The sequence below is a fragment of the Grammomys surdaster genome, unplaced genomic scaffold (genome assembly GCF_004785775.1).
Source record: "Grammomys surdaster isolate TR1022 unplaced genomic scaffold, NIH_TR_1.0 323, whole genome shotgun sequence".
Taxonomy (NCBI): Eukaryota; Metazoa; Chordata; class Mammalia; order Rodentia; family Muridae; genus Grammomys; species Grammomys surdaster.
The window spans coordinates 429,575-452,648 of record NW_021604742.1 but is presented as its reverse complement, the minus strand read 5'-3'; the positions used below and the strand labels follow the sequence as shown (position 1 = coordinate 452,648).

At 36.5% G+C, this 23,074-nt stretch overlaps 1 gene segment (V, D, J or C); it reads right to left on the bottom strand.

Annotated features, from left to right (window-relative positions):
* Window positions 1–20,569: 20,569 nt before the first annotated feature.
* Window positions 20,570–21,183, bottom strand: LOC114629970. The segment is given in 2 exon segments: window positions 20,570–20,991; window positions 21,099–21,183. Coding segments are annotated over 2 exon segments (468 nt in total).
* Window positions 21,184–23,074: the final 1,891 nt, after the last annotated feature.

The window sequence follows — 23,074 nt, the reverse complement described above, 5'->3', positions numbered from 1 at the left end:
CTGAGTGAGGGAACCCAATCACAAAAGATCGAACATGGTATGCACTCATTTATAAGTGGATATCAGCCCAAAATCTCAAAATACCCAAGACATACCTCAGAGACCACATGAAGCCCATGAAGAGGAAAGATCAAAGTGTAGAAGCTTCAGTCCTTCTTAGAAGAAAGTAATAAAATACTCACAGAAGTAGGGGAAAACTTGTGGAGTAGAGATTGGAGTAGGTACCTTTCAGGGGCTGCTTTACCTTGGGATCCATCCTAAGTGCAATCATCATATACAAACACTGTTGTAGATGTCCAGCTGTGCATGCTGACAGGAGCCTGTTATACCTGTCTCCTGAGAGGCATGGCCAGATCCTGACATATACAGAGGTGATGCTCACAGCTAACCATCTAACTGATCACAGGATCCCTAATGAAAGAGTTAGAAAGAAGACTCTGAAGGAGTTGAAGGGGCTTGTGGCCCCAGGAGAAGCACAACAATACCAACCAATCAGAGCTCCCAGGGTCTAAAGAGCTAGCCTGGGGACACACATGGAGATACCCATATCTCCAGCTGCATATGTAATGGATGGCCTTGTTGGGTATCAGTATGAGAGGAGGGCCTTGGTCTGTTGAAGGCTGGATGCCCCAGTGAGGAGAAATCTGCGGGCAGGAGGTGGGAGTGGGTGAATGGTTAGGGGCACATCCTCATAAAAATTGGAGGAGGGAGAATGGGATAAGTGGTTTCTTGGGGGGGGCAAGGAATGGGGATAACATCTGAAATGTAGATAAATAAAGTATCCAATAATAAAAAATCAAAAAACAAACAAACAAAAAAGCAAAAACAAAACAAAAAAGCAAAAACAAAACAAACAAAAAAAGAAAAAACAAAACAAACAAAGGAAAAAAAAACCCCAGATAATGGAACTGGTTAATCAGAGTCAAACATTTGAGACATTTTGGCAGGAATTTAACATCACTCATGTTATTGGTATTTCTTATAATTGTCAAGGACAATGGTCTGTGGAAGGGGCCCATGGAATTTTAAAACAATATTTTTATGAAGTAAAAAAGGGGGTGGTATATCACCATATACTACAAATTGATTTAAATCATGCTATTTTTGTTTTATTGTTTATTTAGTTGCAGTTCTCTATCATGTTTTGTTAGCAAGAGATAAAGTTGGAACAGGAGCTGGATTTCAAACAGGAGTTACAACATGTCTTAAGGCTCTTTTAATTGTCAAGTTAAAATTACCTTTGTTTTTCTACAGTATTTAATGTAAGTTGTATTGATTGTACACTTTCTAATAGTGTTAGTGTGTTGAAATCTGGCATGTCAATAATGGAAATCTCTCAACAAGCTTTTGTTTTATTGCCCTGAGTATCACAGAACCTTAATTTTCAGAAAGAGCTTGCAAGTGCTAGAAGGCTTTATGCAGAAGCAAAAGCGTAGTGGGCTTGATTATTGCTGGTATAACAGCTTTAATTACAGCTAGCAGCATTGCTTCTGCAATTGCTTTGACACAAGAAGTTAAGACAGCTACTTTTGTTATCATTTAGCAAAAAACTATTACTAATGTGTTGAATATACAACAGGATTTAGATAACCATTTGGAAGAATGGATTGATGCTCTTTATCCTATTAAATTTATTGGAAGGAGTTTCAGAGTTTAAGAGTAAGGAACCATCTTGAATGTTATGCCAAATAGCATTGAATTCATGTTAGTTCTAAAATTTACAGTGGTAGTGTTTATAACTAGGAAAAAGTTTAAAAAAACTTCCAGTGTATTTCACATAATTCTAAAACCTTTCTGGAGGTTTTAATGATACATAGGGAGCTTATGAATTTCAACAATGCTGCTCTGCTGATCATTGATGTGGTAAATACTACAGATAAAATTATCCATGGCATGAGGTCAGTATTTCTCTTTTGGTCAAGCTTCAAGAATGTCATATATAGCTTGATCATGCTAGATCATTGTGTTTAAGCTTATCTTTAACAACATCAACATTTTTGGCAGCCAAAGTACATGGCTTGAACCTGAAAATGGACCCCTAGGCAGAGTTATTAAATTAATGGGCGACAAGCCAAGGACAGGTAAGATTCTGCACAAGAGCCTTGCCAACCTAAGACATAAGTTCATTGCTTTTTGATAATGCATATTCTATGACGGGTAAGGAAGGCATTATTTTCAGAATGACCTGAGACATGCTCAGTCTTGTTTATGAAATAAAAAAGGGGGAGAGGCAGAGAGCTTTTGGGGCTGGTTAGCAAGAACCTGACATGGGACAAGGACAAGGAAGTGGGCTTCAGGAAGGAATCTGACATTAGGCTAGAACAAAGAAGTTATTTCAGGCAGGCATCTAAATTATAGGCTGGAACAAAAAAGTAATTTCAGACAGAAATCTAAATTTTAGGCTAGAACAAGGAAGTAGGAGTCAGACATGAAAATGATTTTGGGCTAGTACAGGGAAGTTGACTCAGATATTTTGGTCATCCTGGTAAGCCCTTAGAAATAGTGATCATGGGTATGTTCATGGAATTCTGTTTATTGCATTGATTATTTGTATTTATTGTCATGCTTGTTCCTTGACTATTTGCATCTAATGTATTGCTAGTTCCTCAAACTAGAACTGACCTTAATACTTGCATGTAATTAAAACAGTATAAAAGCAAAAAGGAGGAAGAGGGATTGGATATAGAAATTCTAGGGAGGGGAAATGGGGGAAAGGGATGGCATCTGAAATGTAAATAAATAAAATATCCAAAAAATTAAAATAAAAGAGTCAAGAGACATCTGCTTACTGTTAGGAATCCCACAAGAACACTAAGCTAGTCAGCTATAACATATAAGCAGGGGCCCAAAGTAAAAATCCTATAGGTTCCCTGTTTTCTGGTAGACTTCATGTGTCCTGGTCCATTGATTTTGTTTGTCACGGTCTTACAGTATCCCTGACCAATCTGGTCTTCTATCCCCTGTCTTCTGTAGAACTTCTTGAAAGCTAAGGAATGTTTGAATATGAGATTCTTCATCTGTTCCCTACAGTAGCATACAAAGTCTCTCTTGTCTCTTTGATGACAGTGCTACCGCTGATTCCAGCAAATTCTGTAAGCAACACAAACTCTATACTGAAGGTTTTATATCTGAATTTATGACCCAATCTCTCAAATTGAGGCCTTTGCTGGTTCCAGGAGATGGTCAGTACAGGCTTCCTGTCTTGCATCACTAGCAGTTTTTTCTAGGGTTACTCTTGTAGATTACATGTAGTTTCAATTGTACTATGTTTGAGCTTGCCTCTAAAATAGCTCCAATTCCAGTCTTTCCTTTCACTATCTTCCCCATTCCCACATGTTGCCAACCATAGGCAGCCTCCACTTATGACATCTGTTCTATTTTCCCCTCCCAGAACGACTCTTGTCTTCTTATTTAAGCCTTCCTTACTATTCAGCCTCTCTGGTTTTCTTGATGGGAGTACAAATTTGTGCATCTACTTTGGAAAATAAAATGGTGGTTTCTTAGAAAAGACCCAGATATACCACTCCTGGGCATATACCCAAAGAGCCTCCCTTCTACCACAAGGATACTTGCTCAACTATATTCATATCAGCTTTATCAACAATAGCTAGAAATTGGAAACAAGCAAAATGTCCCTCAACTAAAAGATGGGTAAGGAAATATGGTAAATTTACACAATAGAGCATTATTTAACTGTTAAATGCATCATGAAATTTGCAAACAAAACAACAAGAACAGAAACCAAACATATAGAACTTGAAAAATTATCTTAAATCAGGTAACCCAGACCCTGAAAGATATGTATTCATTTATAAGTGGATATTAGTTATAAATTTAAAAGTAATCATGCTACAATCTAAAGATCAGAAACATGGAATTTTAATAGAATGTAAATGACAAAGGACTCACAGACATCTAACAAACATTACACACAAACATGATAATTTTAATGATTTTGGGAGGGACACAGCATGATAAGCCTTGGGACTGTGTTTTTATGAGAAAGTTCCTTAATGTCCTACTTTCCTATTTGAGTATTTTATTCTACTATGACATGAACTGTCTTCATTGTGATTGAGAGGGGCTTTGAATTGTGTCATTTCTCTTTCTGTAACTTCCAATACATAGTAGGAAATAACTGCAATTACCTTTGTCAGATCTTGTGCCCTTCAATACAAGGGTTCTGACATAGCACATGGTATCCTAAGACTAGTATGAGGTTAAATGAAAAGAATAAATTATGTATAGATTCAGGAAATACACTGGCTGACTCCACTCTGCACCTGCTCCTCAGGTTCTGCATGACTGATTTATCTTTTTTTTTTTATGCTGTTTCAGTTCAACAAGAATTTAGCAAAGCTATTGATTATACAATCTTGATGTCATTTGTAAATCATAGTATACAGTAGTAGAGTGTCCTTCTTTGTTTACCTAATAATATATAATCTCCATTTAATTAATCACATGCCCACTTAGGGGTTGTTGCACACTAATTTGTAGAGAGTATTAAAGTGTTTTATCCATATCTTATAGCTCAAAAATGTCCTATGAGTTTTGTGTTACTGTGATATGTAAGGGTAGATATAACATTTAATTTTATGAAGGACAGAACTTTAGTTTTCCTTGAAAAATCAAACCAGTTCCAATTGAAGTCACCCTATGATACTTACATTGGCCTGTACAGTTCAAATCTAATGATAACCGAATCCTCATACCATGCTTAGTCTTTCTGTTGACCATCCCGATAAATTCACAGATAAAGGAGTCCATCATGCTTTTAATTATTACTTTGTGGTTTATATTTGAAGTGCATAATAGTGTTGACAGTGTGTATATTGCACAGAGAACATTGGAAAGACAGTGAACTCAGGAGAATAAAAATATCAGTCTACCTTTACCTAATGAGGAGACCTTTCCTAGGTTTCAATTGATCTACTGTGAAAAGGCCAGAAGACAAGGAAGTGTAATGCTGAAGGATAGGAGTACAACACAAACACCTCAATCAGCTCTTACTCTAAGGTACTCCAAGGTGTAAGAGGATCCAGGTCAGATGGGTTTTCTAGTCATTGGGAACTTTTACACTGATCTGTGTCAAAGCAGTGTTTAAATTACAGAATCCTACTGTGTGATAGCAATTTATCAACTGTTACCATGCTATCAATGGTAGAATCATATCTGTAATCTCAAAGTGAAATTCTACCTTTGTAGAGCCTATTCATGTGTTTTCTCAGTTAGTAACGAAACAAAGCAAGTACTAGTACACATTGACAGAAAATATCGGACTAAGACAATATTATGCTATAACAGAGCCAAAAATCAAGAGCAGTCCTAAGTTGCCTTGCTGAATCTAAGAACAGAAGTGTGTGTGTGTGTGGGGGTTCTTTTTGGCATTACTGATATCTCTGCACTGTGTCTCCTACTATAATATACAGCAGCCACCTGTACCATTAAAGATGTAAAACTCAGGGAGAACTTGACATTGTCTGAGTTTCTGGAGGTGGAGATGAACCTGACAAAGCATGGGTTTTGTTCCTTGACTCCATAATGTCTTCATTTCCCAGCAGTGTATCCCATCTTTTGGAGCTTGGGAAATCTAGAAACAGAAGGTATAAGCTCATGATAGAAAAGCCAGAGATAGCTGGTTAAGCCAACAAGAAAAATAAAACATGTTTGTCCTTTGAATGCACAATACAAATCACTGCACACATATTTTTAGGGACCACTGATTTTCACAGTACTTCTGTATGGTGATTATTCAAAATTAGCCTCCCCAGAGGCTTAGGTATCAGCCTGGAAGAGGGCAAAGAAAGATTAGACGAACTAAAGACAGTGGAAAACTATACAAAAACAATGTTTTCTGTATGCAACAGAAAAGTTGTACATATGAACCTACAGTGGTTTTGACAGTAAGCACAGACCTCGAAAAAGTTAAGCCAGACAGTATTGCATCACAGTGTTTAAGGTGGTAGGCATGAAGTCCTATCATCGAATAACTATTGGTTTTTGATAATGTTGAGAAGAGTTGGTATTCTTTAGGGATGTTGGCACTGACAAGAGTCAGTATTTTCTAGGGATGGGGCTAGCTTGTCAGTGCCCACATACTTAAAGATTATTGACTCTATTCTTCTTAGCAGTATCAAAAACCTCCACTACATAGTTCTATGTCCAGGTATACACTGGCAGCATAGAGTAAATTCAGCCGTTCTTTAAAAAAAAAAAAAACAGAAGAAAGAAACACACCTGCAATTAGGAGGAAATCTTGATGAGTGGGTAGAAAGGGAATCAGAAAGAATAGAAAAACATTATATTCTTGTAGTACATGTATAAATTCTAAATGATATAAATATGAAAATATATGTTTATTTTAGGAAGCAAATGAATATTTATTTTAATTATGACATGTGGGGCAGTGGACCATGAGGGGTAATCTGGTCCTTGGTTGAGCTAAGGGCTTTATAGCCTCAGAGACCCTGAAGGAATGGTAGGAGCTTTGCCTGCTTCCAGGCACCAGGACCTTGTCGCATAGTCACAGCCCCCCCCCAATAGATTTTTGGCCATCAGTCACATAAGGGCAATTCCACAAGATATTCCACATGTAGGTGAAGCATCCCTAACATCCCAGACCAATACAATAGAAAAGAGGCATGAATTGTGGTCACATAGACTCAAGACAGATATCAAAATTAAAAATTGCTGACTTATGTGTCTGATAGCTGTGACATCTAAGACCTATTGTTAATATAATCCAATCACATAAAAATCTCATCATACACAATACAACATTGTATAAGGTGATATAAATTACATTAAAATTTAAATTTCTAAATAATAATATAACCAAGCAAAAAGAGTTTGAGCATAATCAAATGGAAGTTTTGAGTCTTAGTGTCAAGCAACTCAAATATCCAGCCTTAGTCAGAAGTGAGATCAGATTATTTCCAAATACAAATCAAGGAAACAAAGAAAAAATTGACAGATATAGTATTGGAAGAACCCTCTAGTTTTTCAGATGTAACACTGATATAAAAAGTAACAAATTGCACAAAGTATAATTTTAATCATATCTGCTAACTTGTATTACAGAGGCATCAACAAGTCATATATGGCGGGAAGAAAAGAGATGAGAAATTTAAAACAAGGAAGTCATTACTTAAAGAAGTCTTAAATGTAGGAGTTATAGGTATCAATGCAAATTTTGTTCTCCATGAACCATTACTGAGAGACAGAGGCCTTCAGCTATTAGAAATTTCACTACTTCAGTGTCCCATCCTTTGCATTAATTTAAAGGATCAATGTCACAGAAAACTATTTTTGAATATATTTTAAGTGTCTCAACTTAATTTTTTTAAAACTAAATTTTTGTCAAATTTAGGTTTCATTAGTCATAAACTGTTACTCATCCTTGACTGGATTGCAACTTCAACACATATGGCTGACAAGTCTGATTAACTGTGCAAACAAGAACCTAGTGTCTAATTATATGATCTTTAGGTATCCTGTGTCAAATACCAGACACTCAGGGAGTCGAACAAGGCTTATTTTTCATGTGTCCATGTGCTGCATGCAATCTGATGGGTTTGAATCAATTCAGAGCATGATATGAGAAATGTAAGATCTGGTCATAGATTTTCTTCAGGGCTATAATGCCTGAAATCAACCTGATGTTCATGTTCCACAGACATAATGACCTTGTCAGCCTTCCTCTGTATCTTTCATATTGTCAAGAGCATACTATCATTTTTTAGGATATGACATGTCTCTACCATCCTTAAAAAAGCAGATACAGCTGATTAAAGAAGAATGTATACTTCTGTCCTGTGGAATATGTGCTTGTGTGTGTGTGTGTCTGTGTGTGTGTTGGTGTGTGCATGTGTATGTGTGTGTGTGTGTGTGTGAGTCTGTGTGTATATGAGTGAATGAGTGAGTGATAGAGACAAATAGAGAGAGAGAGAGAGAGAGAGAGAGAGAGAGAGAGAAATAGAGACAGAGACAGAGACACAGAGAGATTTTAAATACGTCACTGAGTGGTTGCTTATATAACATGCATGTTCCAGAAATTCATTCCAAGCACATTCATATCTACAGATTACAATCAGGTTTGTGCTTTGTGTAATTTTTTTAATCCTCCTTCCCAGTGACATTTATGATCACAGAGTGAACTGTTGAGGGGCTAGTATCATTGACAAATATTTGGCACTCTTGATAATTTCTAAAATTAGTTCCCATTAGTACAACCCTTTTCTTAATCATGACAATGAAAGCTGTCTTCAAACATTGGATAAAGAGCATGTTTATAACTTGACAAGTAATAGTATAATAAATCTTTTTAGAAACAAAGACTCAATCAATTATCCCTGTGACATTTAATCTGATGTCAGAAATCAGCCATATTTGACATCAATATAGTGATATTTTAAGTTTTAAGACAAAAGGAAAGCCTGTAGAACTTTTTATGGAAGTGTGAGGGGCTGAGATACCAGGATATAAAACAATAGCTTCAGAGTGTTAATCCTCTCTCTGTGACTGTTCATGGAGGGGAACCTATACTTAGTGGATCCTGTTAGTTCACTACTGGTCCTCAGGACTGCTGCAGGAAGTTTATGTCTGGGTTCACACTGAAGCTCCCTCACTGTGGTTTCCCCTGGCACAGTAATACATGGCTGTGTCCTCAGCTGTCACAGAGCTCAACTGGATAGAGAATTTGTTCAGTGATGTGTTTCTGGAGAGGGTAATGCGGCTTTTGAAGGATGGACTGTAGAAAGTGTAACCATCATAACGTATGCACCCCATCCACTCTAACCCCTTTCCTGGGGGCTGACGGATCCAATTCCAGCAATAACCACTACTTGAGATGGAGAGAGATGGAGAATCCAGAGACTGTGCAGGTGAGGGTCAGTGACTGTGATGGATTGGTGACAGCAGGTCCTGACTCATTGAGATGAATCTGAGACAAATGCCTAAAAACAGGGTTGTTGTCTGTCAGTAACCTGGAGTCACAAGCCCCCAAAGAACACATGTGTGACTTAAGGGACTCAATTAGTGACACTCACTTTTCAGAGATGCTGCCAAACACAGGAGAAACCCTAGTAGTCTCATCTTCTAGATATTAACACTTGGTTCCCCAGAGAAGCCAGCCTTGTCTGGGCAGAGACTTCTGAGCTACCACAGGAAAGAGTGGCATTTAAATCTAGAGCTTGAAGATTAATTTGCATGTGGAACATTCTTTTCAAATACTCAGAGAAAGACTGAGTTCAGGCTGCCCTTTGTCCTTCTGTATCCAGTGAGACATGTTTCCTTTTGATGTCTTATAAATGTTAAGAGTTGAAAATATGCTGAACATCACATAAACAAAACCCAGAATTAAATGTTTTAACTGTGGTTTATTCTGATAGAAAGTACTTCGGGAAATCTAAAATCTTTCCCAGGTCATTTCTCATGAGGACTTTGCAAAGAACCATATCAAAGGCAGAAAGATGCTTCCAAGTTCAATTTTCCTCCCCTCCTTTTCTTGGATTAGTTTCTGAGAATCCACCCTTCCCACCAATGATAGCTTTTCCAGACACAGGCCACTGAATCTTGTATTTCTTCTGATCTACAAGTTTGGATGACACACAGATTTAAGGATAAATTAGATCAGACTAACATTTAGTGGTGCCACTGTGTTGTGAAGATTCCTTTCTACAGAAAAAAGCATTACCTTATAATAAGGACTATGAAGTTTCCTTATTAGTAAAAGGCAGATACCATTCAGGAGCCAGCTATTCCTCCAAGTCCCTTCTGCAATCTCTATACTCAGCCCAATCGTCCCTGACCTGCTCAGGCTCTGAATCTTGCCCCTGACCCCAGGGCTGATTCCAGCACTGCTACTGATTTCTCTTCATTTTTCCTGTCCTTGGAAGTGATGCATGTCCCCTGACAATTTGTTAAACTTATTATGTACAGACTTCACTGTACTCTCAGAATCTAGGGAACCAAAATGTCTGCACCAGATTGGTCCAAGACCAAATAAACTGTTGTTTCTCTCTTGCTTCACTTCAACCATTTTAAGCCTTTGGGAGGATAAACGGGCAATCTGTGTGCAGTGTTCCATTCCCCAGAGGACAATGCACATCAAATATGTGATCCTCACATAGAAATCTCAGCTTTTGCTCTTGTTTTTCATGTGTGATTCCTGGATCTAAACTCAACTCATCTTAGAGATCACTTTTGGAAAACCCCTCATTATTGGCAGAATAATAAATTTTATAACACTCAACTTAGGCACATGGTGGATGCATTCACTTCCCTCAATCCAAGAGTAGAATTTTACTTTATAGCCCTGTAAGCACAAGTGCTTTTGTTCTGAGATATCATGTTACAATGATCTCTCAAACCGTGTTGGACTCCTGGGTAAAGATAATATATACTAAGTACATGGAAAGTATTGCAAATCTGTCAGGCAATGTTTTGTAAATAAGATTGCCAAATATAATAGCTGGATAAATATTAAACTGTATAAATATACATGAGTTCATTGTTTATTGATCAGTTGATAAACATATATGCTGTTCCTATTTTCTGCCTATATGAATAGCACAGAAATGACTATAGAGGAACAAGTGTCTCTATGGTACGACATATAGTCTTTTTGGTATATGCCCAAGTGTAGTATACCTAGATTACACAGTATACGTATTTCCAGCTTTTTGAGGCACTTCCATACTGAGTTCCATGATGGTTGCCCCTGTGAACTTTTACCAGCAAGAGGTAAGTGTTCTTCTTTTTCCATATCCGTTTCAATTATTGCCATGTCCTGATTTCTTCCAACATTATCTATTGTTTTTAATTCTATCATATTTTCATATAAAACAAGTTTAACTTTATATTTTGATCATGCGCTTCCCAAGTTCCTCCCAGATCCCCTCCCTATCTGTTATACATCCAACTTTATGGTGTATTTTCTCAAAAAAAAAAAAAGAACACAAAACAATAAATACTACAACAAAACTCTTAAAACCAAAAAAAGAAAACCATGCCCTTGAAGCTAACAAACAAACAAACAAACTACCAAAATACAAAAAAAAAAGTCTCCAAAGTTTGGACGACAGAATATTACTAATTGTGTCAGGGATTGATGCTATCCAAAGGGATGTATCTGAAGTTAGGCAAATTATTGGCTAACTTTCATTCTCTCAGGTCTGATCCACCTTTGTTCCTGCATTGCTTTAGAAAGGAAATATTTTGTGTCAAAAGTTTTTTGGATGGGTTGCTGTTATTATCCCTCTACTGGAAGGGATATCTGGCTGTAGAGGGTGGCCTCTTCAGGTTCAATATCCATGCTGCTATGTGTTTATGATAAAGTCACCTGTATTGACTTCTGGGAGACTCCCCCATCCCAGATCTCTGGAAGTTCCTAGAGATTTCCCCAAAACTTGTATCTCTGATAGCTGTAGATTTCCATTCTTTATCCTAGCCCTGTCTCTCCCCACACCTGATCCTATATGCCTCTCAATCCCCTCTCCCACCCAATTCCCTTTCTTCCTCTGCCACTTGTGGATGGAATTAGAAAAGATCATACTGATTGAGGTAACTCAGACACAAAAGGACATGCCTGGTATGTAGTCACTGATAAGCGGATATTAGCCATAAAGGATAGCATATCCATGATATATCTCACAGGCTCAAAGAAGCTAATTAAGAAGGAAGGTCCAAGCAGGGATGCTTGAATCTAACTTAGAAAGAGGAAGAAAAAAAATTTCTCTTCATTTCTTAATTGTTTTCTGGTCCTCTAGTTTCCAACCACTATCTTTGATTAGAGTATTCAAGCAATTTCTATCCCAAATTTACAGTTTTTAGTTCATGCTTCCAAATGTTTTTGCACAGAATTAGGAACACCTAGGTCAATTCTATAGCAGCAAATGGACTATCTTTCTGATATCAACTTCTTGTGCATTTATTTATTTATTTATTTATTTATTTATTTATTTATTTATGGAAAAGTTACTCGGTATATCTCTGGGTTTCTTTGAATACACTCTGGCAAATAAGCTGGCCTCAAACTCAGAGATTTTCTGATATACATGTTGGGCTCCAGCTGTGGTTCTTTGTGTTTTGTTTACTTCTTTAGGGTATCCATGCTTAGCTGCAAACCAGGCTGAAAGAATGAAAAGGAGTCTCCCTATCTGGTTGGGTGTGAGAGCTGTGGTGGAAAGGGGAGAGAAGAAAATCCTCCAAGGATCTTAGTGTTATAGCTCTTTTAGACAGTACTCAATGAAACAGTTCTCTTAGATGATATTCAGTAAAACAGCATGTGTACATACCATTTATTCCATGTGAACAAAGGCTATAAATGAGCCTTGGAGAGTGGGACTGAGTTGTCATGTAAATGTAAATTGAATGAACCTTTGATGTCTATGTTATTTCCAACTCTGAGCAAGATTCAAGCATCCTCTCTTGGGCTATCATTGTTGTTTGGCTTCCTTGGGTCTTTGAATCCCAGCATTGTCATCCTGTAATTTATAGCTAATGTTCACTTTAATTGAGTATATAACATGCATGTCCTTTTTTTTCTAGATTACTCCACTCAAGATGATATTTTCTTGTTTTGGGCTCTAGTGTGTGCTTCGGGGCAATTTGGTATTCCTCAGTTGAGAATTCTTTCTTTAGCTCTGTACCTCAATTTTTAGCTGAGTTATTTTATTCTCTGGAGTCTAGCTTCTTGAGTTCTTTTTATATATTAGAAATTAGCCTTCTATCTGATGCAGGGTTGGAAAAGATCTTTTCCCAATCTGTTGGTGGCAATTTTGCCCTATGACAATGTCCTTTGCCTTGCAGAAGCTTTGGAATTATGTGAGGTCCGTTCTTGCAGTTTTAAAAATAGTAGTTATCACCATGAACCTTAAGGTATTTATTAAATATGTTCCTTTAAAATTCTAATACAAAATGATATATCTGCTTGCACAAAATATTTCTTATTTTAGAGGCAGTAACCACTGACCACCAAGAACTTGTACATCAGCCATACACACCTGACACCAGGAAATCCCTTACTGTGTATTGTAGGGTGGAAATAAAGTTGTCATGATGCATGGATTCTTATATAACTCTCTGTCTCATGTCCTAGGCATCACAGCAAATGCTTTGTGTAAGCAGTCTAGAATGTGCTCCAACATGCATATGTCTCTAAGGGGCAAGGATTTGAGCAATCAAATATGGCATTAAAATTTTAGTGTGACAAATACGGCCATGGCAAGGGCAGCTGACATTTAAAAGGCTGTTTTCATTAACATATATATGCATATATAGGTATATATTTATATATACCAAAAACCAGAGATGTGGCTCAGATGGTGATATTTTAGTTCACAATCAAAGAAATAATCTTAAGAAGCATAGTGGAAAATAAACATAATGAAGTTTACCAAAGCACACTATTTCATGATCAGAGAGAGATACGACCCCCAAGGATGGATGTTATTAGTAGGATGAGAAGCACAGTCTGAATAAAACAAAAATGAATAACAAAAGCAAACAAACAAATAAACAAACAAAAACAGCTGTTTTTCTTTCCTTGCTCTGAAGTAGCACTCCCGGGCTTGTTACATGCTCCATGCCTTCTAGTATTCCTGAGCTTCTCAAATGGAATCTCTGTTTCTGGGCTCACAATGAAGTTCACTTACCATGTCTTCTTGCAAAGTAATACATGTCAGTGCTCTCATTGGTCACATAATTCTATGGCAGGAGGAACTCATTCTTGGATGTTTTTTGACATGCATATCCATGCAGGGTGTTTCCCTTGTCTTAATACATGGTGAAGGTAAATTGTGTGTCCTTTTACTTATTGCAATGTAGGCATCATTGTCTTTGAGTTTGTACAATTTTAGTATGGAATAAGAAAACTTGAGGAGTGTAGAGATCACAGGAGTACATCTTGGTATGAACTCACTTCTACTTCCTAGCAAAATGTCCCCACTGACATTCTTCCACAACTGTATTTTTATTGTCACTGACCAGTGACAAATTTCTCCTGGTAAGAGAACAGTTTCCTAGTTTTAGTTTTGTACCACTAAGACAAAAAACAACAACAAAAAAAAACAAAACAAATGAACAACAACAACAACAACAACAAAAAACCCTTTACTCCGAAGTACTGTTTATCTTTGTTTCTGAGGTATCTTTCTTATATGTGCATAATGATGGATACCCTTTACACATCCATTCTATTAGCCTGTCCTTTTTATCAACCAATTGAGAAAATTGAGGTTGAGACATATTCACGATCAATGATTGTTTGCTCCTGGTACACTCATGTTGAAGGCGTTAGAGATTCTCTCTTCCATCTCTTGTGTTCGGTTGGTGATGCTTGTGTCTATAGTTCCTTTTCTCTTTCTTAGGTTTTCCATCTCCAGAAATGTCCCATTTTGTGGTATTTTATTGATTATATTTCTATTTTGAGAACTTGAAAGATTTATTCACTTCCTTTACCTGTTTGATTGTCTTTTTCATTATTCCTTTATACTTATTTGTTTCCTTTTTGAAGGCCTCTAATTTTTTTATTGTATTTTCCTGTATCAGCTCAAGGGATTTATTCATATTCTCTTTATTGGACTTTATCATCTTCATAAGATTTAAGGTTATTATTCTATTCTTCAGATTCAACAAAGTAACTGGATATAAATTTACCTAAAAATTCAGTTATAGAAATACTAAACTGATTGAGAAAGAAGTCAGGGAAATAACACCCTTCACGATAGTCACTTAGATTTAAAATATCTTTGTGCACAACTGTTTATGTAACTTAAAGACCTATATGACAAGGACTTGAAGTCTCTAATGAAAAAATTTTAACAAGATATCTGAAGATGGAAAGCTCTTTCATGCTCACTGATCAGTAAATTTAGCATAGTAAAAATTGCTATCATAGCACATTCAATATACATATTCAGTGCTGTGGGTAATATCCTCAAACTCATTCTTACAGAAGACAACATCCTGAACAGGGCACCAATTGCTCAGGTACTAAGTTAAACACTTAATAAATGAGACCTTGTGAAATAGTAAAGCTTCTGTAAGACAAAGGTCACTGTCAATAGGGCAAAATGGCAACCTAAATATTGAATAAAGATCTTCACCAACCCTGTATATGACAGAATCTGATACCCAAAATTTGTAAATAACTCAAGAAGTTAGACCAAAAAACCAAATAAGCCAATAAAATTGAGATACAAAACTAAGCAGAGAAATATCACCAGAAGAATCTTGAGTGGAAAAAAGCTCTTAAAGAAATGTTCAGTCTTTAGTCATCAGGGAAATGAAAATGAAAATGACACTTACATTCTATCTTGCTCCAATCAGAGTGGCTAAGGTCAAACACTCAATTAACAGCACATGCTGATGAGGATGTGGAGACAGGGAATGGTCATACATTTCTGGGAGGTGAGCAACATTTTGCAACCATTCTAGAAATTAATCACATGATTTCTCTGAAAATTGGGAAATGTTAGGCCTGAAAACCCAGCTGTACTGCTCCTGGACATATATCCAAGCAATGCTCCGCCACACAATAAAGATACATGCTCAACTATGTTCATAGAACTTTATTCATAATAGCCAGAAATTTGAAGCAATCTATTTGCACCTCAACTGAAGACTGAATATGTAAAATGTGATTCATTTAAACAATGGAGTACTTCTCATGTATTAAAAACAAGGGCATCATGAATTTTGCAGGCAAAAAGATGGAATTAGAAATTATTGTCCTGAGTGTGGTAGCCCAGACCCCAAATGTTATGCTTGGTATTTACTCACTTATAAGTGGATATTAACCATAAGATAAGGTTACATGTTATAGTCAATAGACCTAAGAAAACTAAAGAAGTAGGAAAGCCCAAGTGAGGAAGCTTACACCTTTATTAGAAAGGGGAATAAAATAGTCAAAGTGGTAGATAGAGGGAGGAGATTTTGAGGAGAGGGGATGGGGAGGGAAATGGGGATTTGAAGGTCAGGTGTGGTGAAGAACAGGTGAGATGACTAGATCACCCATGCTCACGGATAGGTAGGATTAACATAGTAAAAGTGGCCATCTTACCAAAAGCAGTCTATGGCTTCAATGTAATCCCCATGAAAATTCCAGCAGAATTCTTCAAAGACATGGAAAGAACAATTCTCAGTTTGATATGAAAAAAAAACTAAGATAGCAAAAGTCTTAAGAATGAAAGAATTTCTGGAGGGGCTCACTATCTCTGACCTTAAGCTATACTACTAAGCAATAATGATGAAAACTTCATGGTATTGATACAGAGACAAACAGGTTGATCAATGGAATAAAATTCAAGATCCAGAAATAAAATCGCACACTTAGAGACACTTGATCTTTGACAAAGAAGCCAAAAATATGCAATGGAAAAACGAAAAGTATCTTCAATAGATGGTAGTGGTCTAACTGGCAGTCTGCATGTAGAAAAATGAATATAGTTCCATATTTGTCACCTTGCACAAAGCTCAAATACATGTTGACCTAAGACTTCCACATAAAAGCAGATACACTGAATCTAATAGAAGAGAAAATGGGGAAGAGCCTTGAACTCATTGGCACAGGGGGAAATTTCCTAAACATAACTCCAATGGTTCAGGCTCTAAGATCAAGAATTTATATATGAGATCTCATTAAACTGAAAAGCTTATGTACAGCAAAGGCCATAGTAGTCAATAGGACAAATCTGCAACCTACAGATTGGGAAAAAAATCTTCAGTAGCCCCACATCAGATAAATGGCTAATATTCAAAATTTAAATAGACTTCAAGAAATTAACCTCCAAAAAATCAAACAACTCAATAAAAATTGTGGTATAGAACTAAACTAAGAATTCACAATAGAGGAATATCTAATGGCAGAGCAGCACTTAAAGTCTTTAGTGATCACAGAAATACAAATTAAAATGACTCTGAGTTTCTACTGTATACCAATCAGAACAGCTAAGATCAACATATCAGGTGACAGCACACATTGGAAAGGGTGTCCACAAACAGGAACACTCTGCCATTGGTTATGGGATTGCAAACTGGTACAACCACTATGGAAATCAACCTGGAGTTTCCTCAGAAAACTGGAAATAAATCTACCTGAAGACTCAGGTACACAACTCTTAAGCATATACCCAACAGATGCCCCACCATGCCACAGGGGCCCTTGTGCACTATATTCACAGTGGGCTTATCTGAGATAGTCAGAAGTGGATATTAACCAAAATAGTATAGCATACACCATATAAAATCCACAGAACTCAAAAAGGTTAACAAGCTGAAGGGCCCAAGTGAGGATGCCACAATCCTATTTGGGATGTAGAAGAAAGCATCATGTGGACAGATGAAGAGAGGAACCTGAATATGAGAGGGGGCAGGAAAAGGAAAACGGAAACATGATCAGGTATTGGGGGGACAGATGCGAAGCCTTGTGGGCCAGCAGAAAGAATAGGAAGGGGCAACCTTGTGAGGTAAGAGATGAGGGGCCCTCTCTAGAATGTACCAGAGACCTGGGAGGTGAGAGAGTGTCCACCCACTCACACACTCCAGCCTCATTTCCCTTGCATTTCCCTCTGCTGGGACATCATGTCTCCACAGGAGCATTTTAATAGTCTATATTACGTGAATTTGTATACTGAAACAATCAGACATTCAGGCATTTCTCAAAAATAGAACCAATAAACAAACTAAGAATAGCAATGAGCTGCACCATAGATATATTTCCATAAAGCAATGTTAGCTATATTAAAATAAATCAAGAAATAAAAAAACAAAAGAAATGCCATACTGCCCTCATGTCTAACTCCCAAATTCCTGGTCTCCCCCTTACTATTAGCTATTTTCATGAGAGAAGGAGAGGGAAGGAGAGAGAGAGAGAGAGAGAGAGAGAGAGAGAGAGAGAGAGAGAGAGAGAACATAGTTTGCTTTGTCTAGTGTTTCATTTATATGATTTCAGGGCTGAACACTTGGTATCTGATCAGTATTTGGAAATATTTGCACAGCATAAATATGATTATGAGCTTATGTACAGATATGCAATTAACTCAACTCAATTACAAGAAAAGAAAAATTCAAATAAATTTTCAAACATATTACACACATATTTTTATAAAACATATGTGTATTTTCATAGACATGTAAAGAAATTCCATCATGGAAATGAAAATTAAATGCACACTGGAATGTCCACCACATATTTAATATAACTTGTCAGAAAGATGAAATGAAAAATGCTGAAGACAGTGCACAGATACAAACATTTTGTTGGACAAGCATATATGTATATATATATATGTGTGTGTGTGTGTGTGTGTGTATATATATATATATGTATATATATATATATATATATATACATATATATATATATATTACATTGGTGTGTAGTGTTTGACAAACAAAATACAGCAATATCATAACTTCTTCCACCAGGTGCAAAATTTATGGAATTACTAACACTCAATGAGGTATGAAAGGAAAGTATATCATTTTCAAGTTGAGAAAAGTTTGCTGATTGTGGAAATTTAGGACTTACTGCAAGGAATGACAGGTGAATATGATCAAAACACATGGTATATGAATGATCAAAGTTGCAACAAAAATGATTGCGAAAAAATTGAATTATTTTTAGAAGAAAGACTAGATAAAGAAAATGAGAATTTATGAAAATACTTTCATGTGGTCTTGAGATGAAGAAAATGCTCTCCTGTGAGAGAACAGGGTTGGCTCTGAGTAGGTTGCACTAATTAAGAAAATCCAGATACATGAAGATAAAAGCGCCTGAGATGAGTTATATAGGGTATGAAGTGAAGAAAATTCTGGAATGTCTGGAATTATTCTCATGATTCCAAGGTCCTGCAGAGAGAAAGAGAGGGGATAGAGGAAAAGTAATTCCCAGCCATACAGGACATACTGTACACACAGTTTTAAATTTGAAAATTGTTTATTCACTATATGTTTAATATTTGGGCCATAAAATTTTATGAAAATCGGCATAATTGCCTGCCCATATGTTTCCACACTACATAAATGAAGCAGAAGTTAAGAAGTTATTGATCTAAAATTAATCATTTCCCAATTTGTAAGTTTTAAATAACAACTGTCAAACACTCATGATAATACAGAAATATGTTGCTAATGTATACTGGATTTTCTCATGATTTCACTTCAAAATGATACATGAATGTAATTACTGAATTCATCATATTGGTGTGCTTCACATATGTAAATATTGGTTTTTTATCTTTTAATTCAACTTAATTACATTTTTCCTTCTCCCCTAACATCTCAGATTTTTTTTAATGCACCACTTTCATGTTCTTTCTCTCATCTAGAAAATAACTAAGGCAGACATTGTCAGCTTTTTGTTCACAGTGAAAGTAATTCCTTTGAAAATGAAGCTGGAATTTCTGTGGCTTTTGAAGAAATGAGCTGGCTTTGTCAGTGTTAAGGTGATACCTGATCTCCATGTTATCCCTGATATATTCAGAAAAAATGACAAATTGTGTGTGAGAGATTTTCTAGGTGAGTACATTTCACATCTCACGAAGGGGAGCATGTTCTCAGATGCATATATTGAATACCTTTCTAGAGGTGTAATTCCAAATTCAGGTCCTGTAGAAGACAAGAAACCATGTTTGAAAATGTCTTTCTCCATGTAGACACAAATTTACTGAATAAATAAATTTATATAATCCTATAATAAACAGTAATAAAGGTCATAGAGTAATAAACTGAATTATCCAAAAGAGAGGGTCAGATCTCAAATGTGGTGTACACAGTCCCCAGGGAGAAGGGTGGAGGTTTATGATTTACTTAGGTTTACTATCCATTTATCCCCATTTCCCTCTGGATTTTCCAACCAATTTAAGTGCTACTGTAATCAAGAAATTTGACCATGGCTCTGTCTTGAATCTGAGAAAAACCAACCAACCAACAAACAGAGTGTAGTGGTTTGAATATGCTTGGCACATTGGAAGTTGGATTATTAGAAAGTGTGGCCTTCCTCAGAGAGTTTTAGCCTCTTTGGAGGAAGTGCATCACTGTATTGGTAGGCTGTTTTGGTCTTTTCCTAAGCTCAAGCCCTACCAGTGAGAAGGAGACTCCCTTCCTGGCTTCCTGCAGAAAACAGGAATGGATGTCATCATATCAACATGTAGAACTCAAATTTCTTCAGGACTATATCTGCCTCCAAGTTGCCATCTTTTCATCATGATGAGAATAGTGTGAACTGTGGAAACTGCAAGCCAGGAGTGATTAAATGTTTTACTTTGTAAGAGTTGTCTTGAATACTTTGTGTCTTACTGAAGTAACGAAACCCTAACTACAACATAGGGATATTCATGAACTTCCTTTTGTGATTTCAGTGATGAAGACTGAAACATTTATGAACTTATAGTTGTTATTTTGCATTTTCTTCATGTGAGAACATGCATCATATTTTTTGTAAGAACAAGAGAAATAGTAGAAACATTTTGAGCACATGAGTTTCCTCCAAATCAAATATTTATAAAGACTTTCTGGAAAATTAAGCAGAAAGGCAGCCTAGACATCTTAGAAGAGTGTTCTATTAAGTGTTTATGATCAGAACCACAGTTCTGTATGTACTGTGCACCCCCTGGTGGTTCAGAGTGGCCTGACAGTGTGGTTTATGTCTAGTTTCACACTGCAGTTCATTCATTGTGTCTCTCGCACAGTAATAAGTGGCCGTGTCCTCAGATCTCACATTGCTCATCTGCAGGTACAGGGTGCTTTTGGAATTGTCTCTGGAGATAGTGAATCGACCCTTTATGGATGGTGCATAGTTTGTGGTACTGCCACCATAATTAATATTTCCAATCCACTCCAGAGCCTTCCCAGGAGTCTGTCGAACCCAGTCCATCCAGTAATCACTGAAAGTGAATCCTGAGGCTGTGCAAGAAAGTTTGAGAGAACTCCCAGGTTTCACCAAATCTCCTCCTGTCTCCACCAGCTGTACTTCACATTGGACATCTGAAAGTTCAGAAAATACTGGTTAACAAATTGCCCCATATACTCATTGTTCCTCATATTCATGTCAACTCACACATTCAGCTTCTATTGCTCTTCCAAAATAGTACCTTTTAAAAGAGCAAAAATGAAAATTAAGCTCAGTTCCAACTCCATATTGAGTAGTGAATAAGAAGTCTTGGGATGCAGAGAAGAGAGTCTTTGCCTTAACTGTAAGGTTAGGTTGGTCTGCTTTTCAAGAGTAGAAAGAAGCCCTATTTGCATGTCTTCCTGGTATATGTCATGATAAATAGTGGGAGCCAAGAGATGACAAGTCCTAGATTATTTTTAAATGTGTTAGACAACCCAGGTTACAATGTTAATGTTGGAAAAGGTAGCATCAGATTTCATCATTTTCCTTGAGAAAAACATTAATTATCAGCTTATTTCTTTTATACTTCCAAACAAAATTTTGATGTTTACTTCAACTCAATTTTCCAGTTCCTGTGTTACAAAAGGGGGTGACATTGGTTGGTAAAATGGACATTTGTGTAAGATTTAGTTCCATATGCCTATTCTTTGATGAACATGCTGATCCCTGAGTCAGCTCCAGGTCTGAGTGCAGCTGCTTCCTGAGGTCAGCAACTCCCTTTCTGTATTGAAGTCAAGTGACATGCCTGTCTTTTAATGTTCAAATTAGAAACTGCAAAATGTAGTCAAGACCCATGTGTACCCAGGAGTCTATGAAGTTTTTGTTATTATGTATTTTATTGCTCTCCTGCATATTTCCTACTTGTTCATTAGAAATATGAAGTGACTGTTAAGCTGAATTTCAGTATAGAGTTCATAATTGCACTTCTATATATTCTCAATATGTACATGCCCTGGGTACCAAAAAGAATGGCCTTGGCCTCGCTCTGAAGACATCGTCCCTTAAATTTACTTCCCACAATTTGTTTATGCCACACCACAGGCAGTTACTAGTCCAAATCTTAATTTGATTTCCTAAGTTTGGTTCTCACTTTCTAGAGATCACAGTGATAGACATATAGGATGGATTTCTGTTTGACTTCTTACTGAAAAAAATTCATTATGTGACAGAAACTTATTCTGTTCTGCTTCTCTGCTTTAAGGGTGATTGATATTCTGACTGCAAAAATGAACAAAATATTTATTATCATTTAATTAGCTGATTCAGGTTTAAACATGCTTCAGTTACCTACATGCAGATAAACAAACTAAGCTTTGGGATATCATCTGAGAACAGTATTCATCTCATTATTTAGAAAAAGGGGCAAAAATGAAATTCAATATCTGTTCATTAGATCATGCACAAAAAAGAAAAACACTGAATAGGGTAAATAGGGACAGTGGGGTATGGAAGCTTTGAATAAAAATCAATCAATCAAACAAACAAACAAAAAAACAATTAGAAACCCAGGGTCACAGTAGAAATTCTAGAGCATAAACTGACTGAACCTGGTGGAAACCAAGTCTGCTAAAGGGTCAAATGAAAGTATAAGAAAGATTTCAACAGCACTGAAATTATTCCTTCCCATTAGCCCAAGGTCATCTGTGATAACAAGTAGAAAACTTAGTATGATTCAGTGTATAATTGCACAAAAAATGGAAAGAGACCAGATGATATATGAGGGTGGGAAGTCAATATTGGAGCTCAAAGTTATTGTGTTAAAATCCCAGAATATAAATGAGACTAACATGACACATATGGACATTTCAGGCACAAATATTTGAAAAAGAATCTATTTGATGATAATTATCTAATATAAGACTCAAGAATTTAAGAAGAACCAAAGCATTTTACACACACACACACGCACACACACACACACACACACACACAGGCCACATAGAAATGAACAAAATAATGAAACTGAAAGTATTGTGGAAAGCAGAAACAGTAACAATTTTATACTGCAAAGAGATAAAATGAAGAAAAAGATCTGATATACAGTTATACAGTACTGGGCCACAAGAAAGCAATTAACAAGGGATAAAATAGTACAATAACATTTGAAAACAGCAAGTAAATCAGTAAAATTGATGAAGAAGAATTAATTGAATAATTCATGAAACCCATGCATTA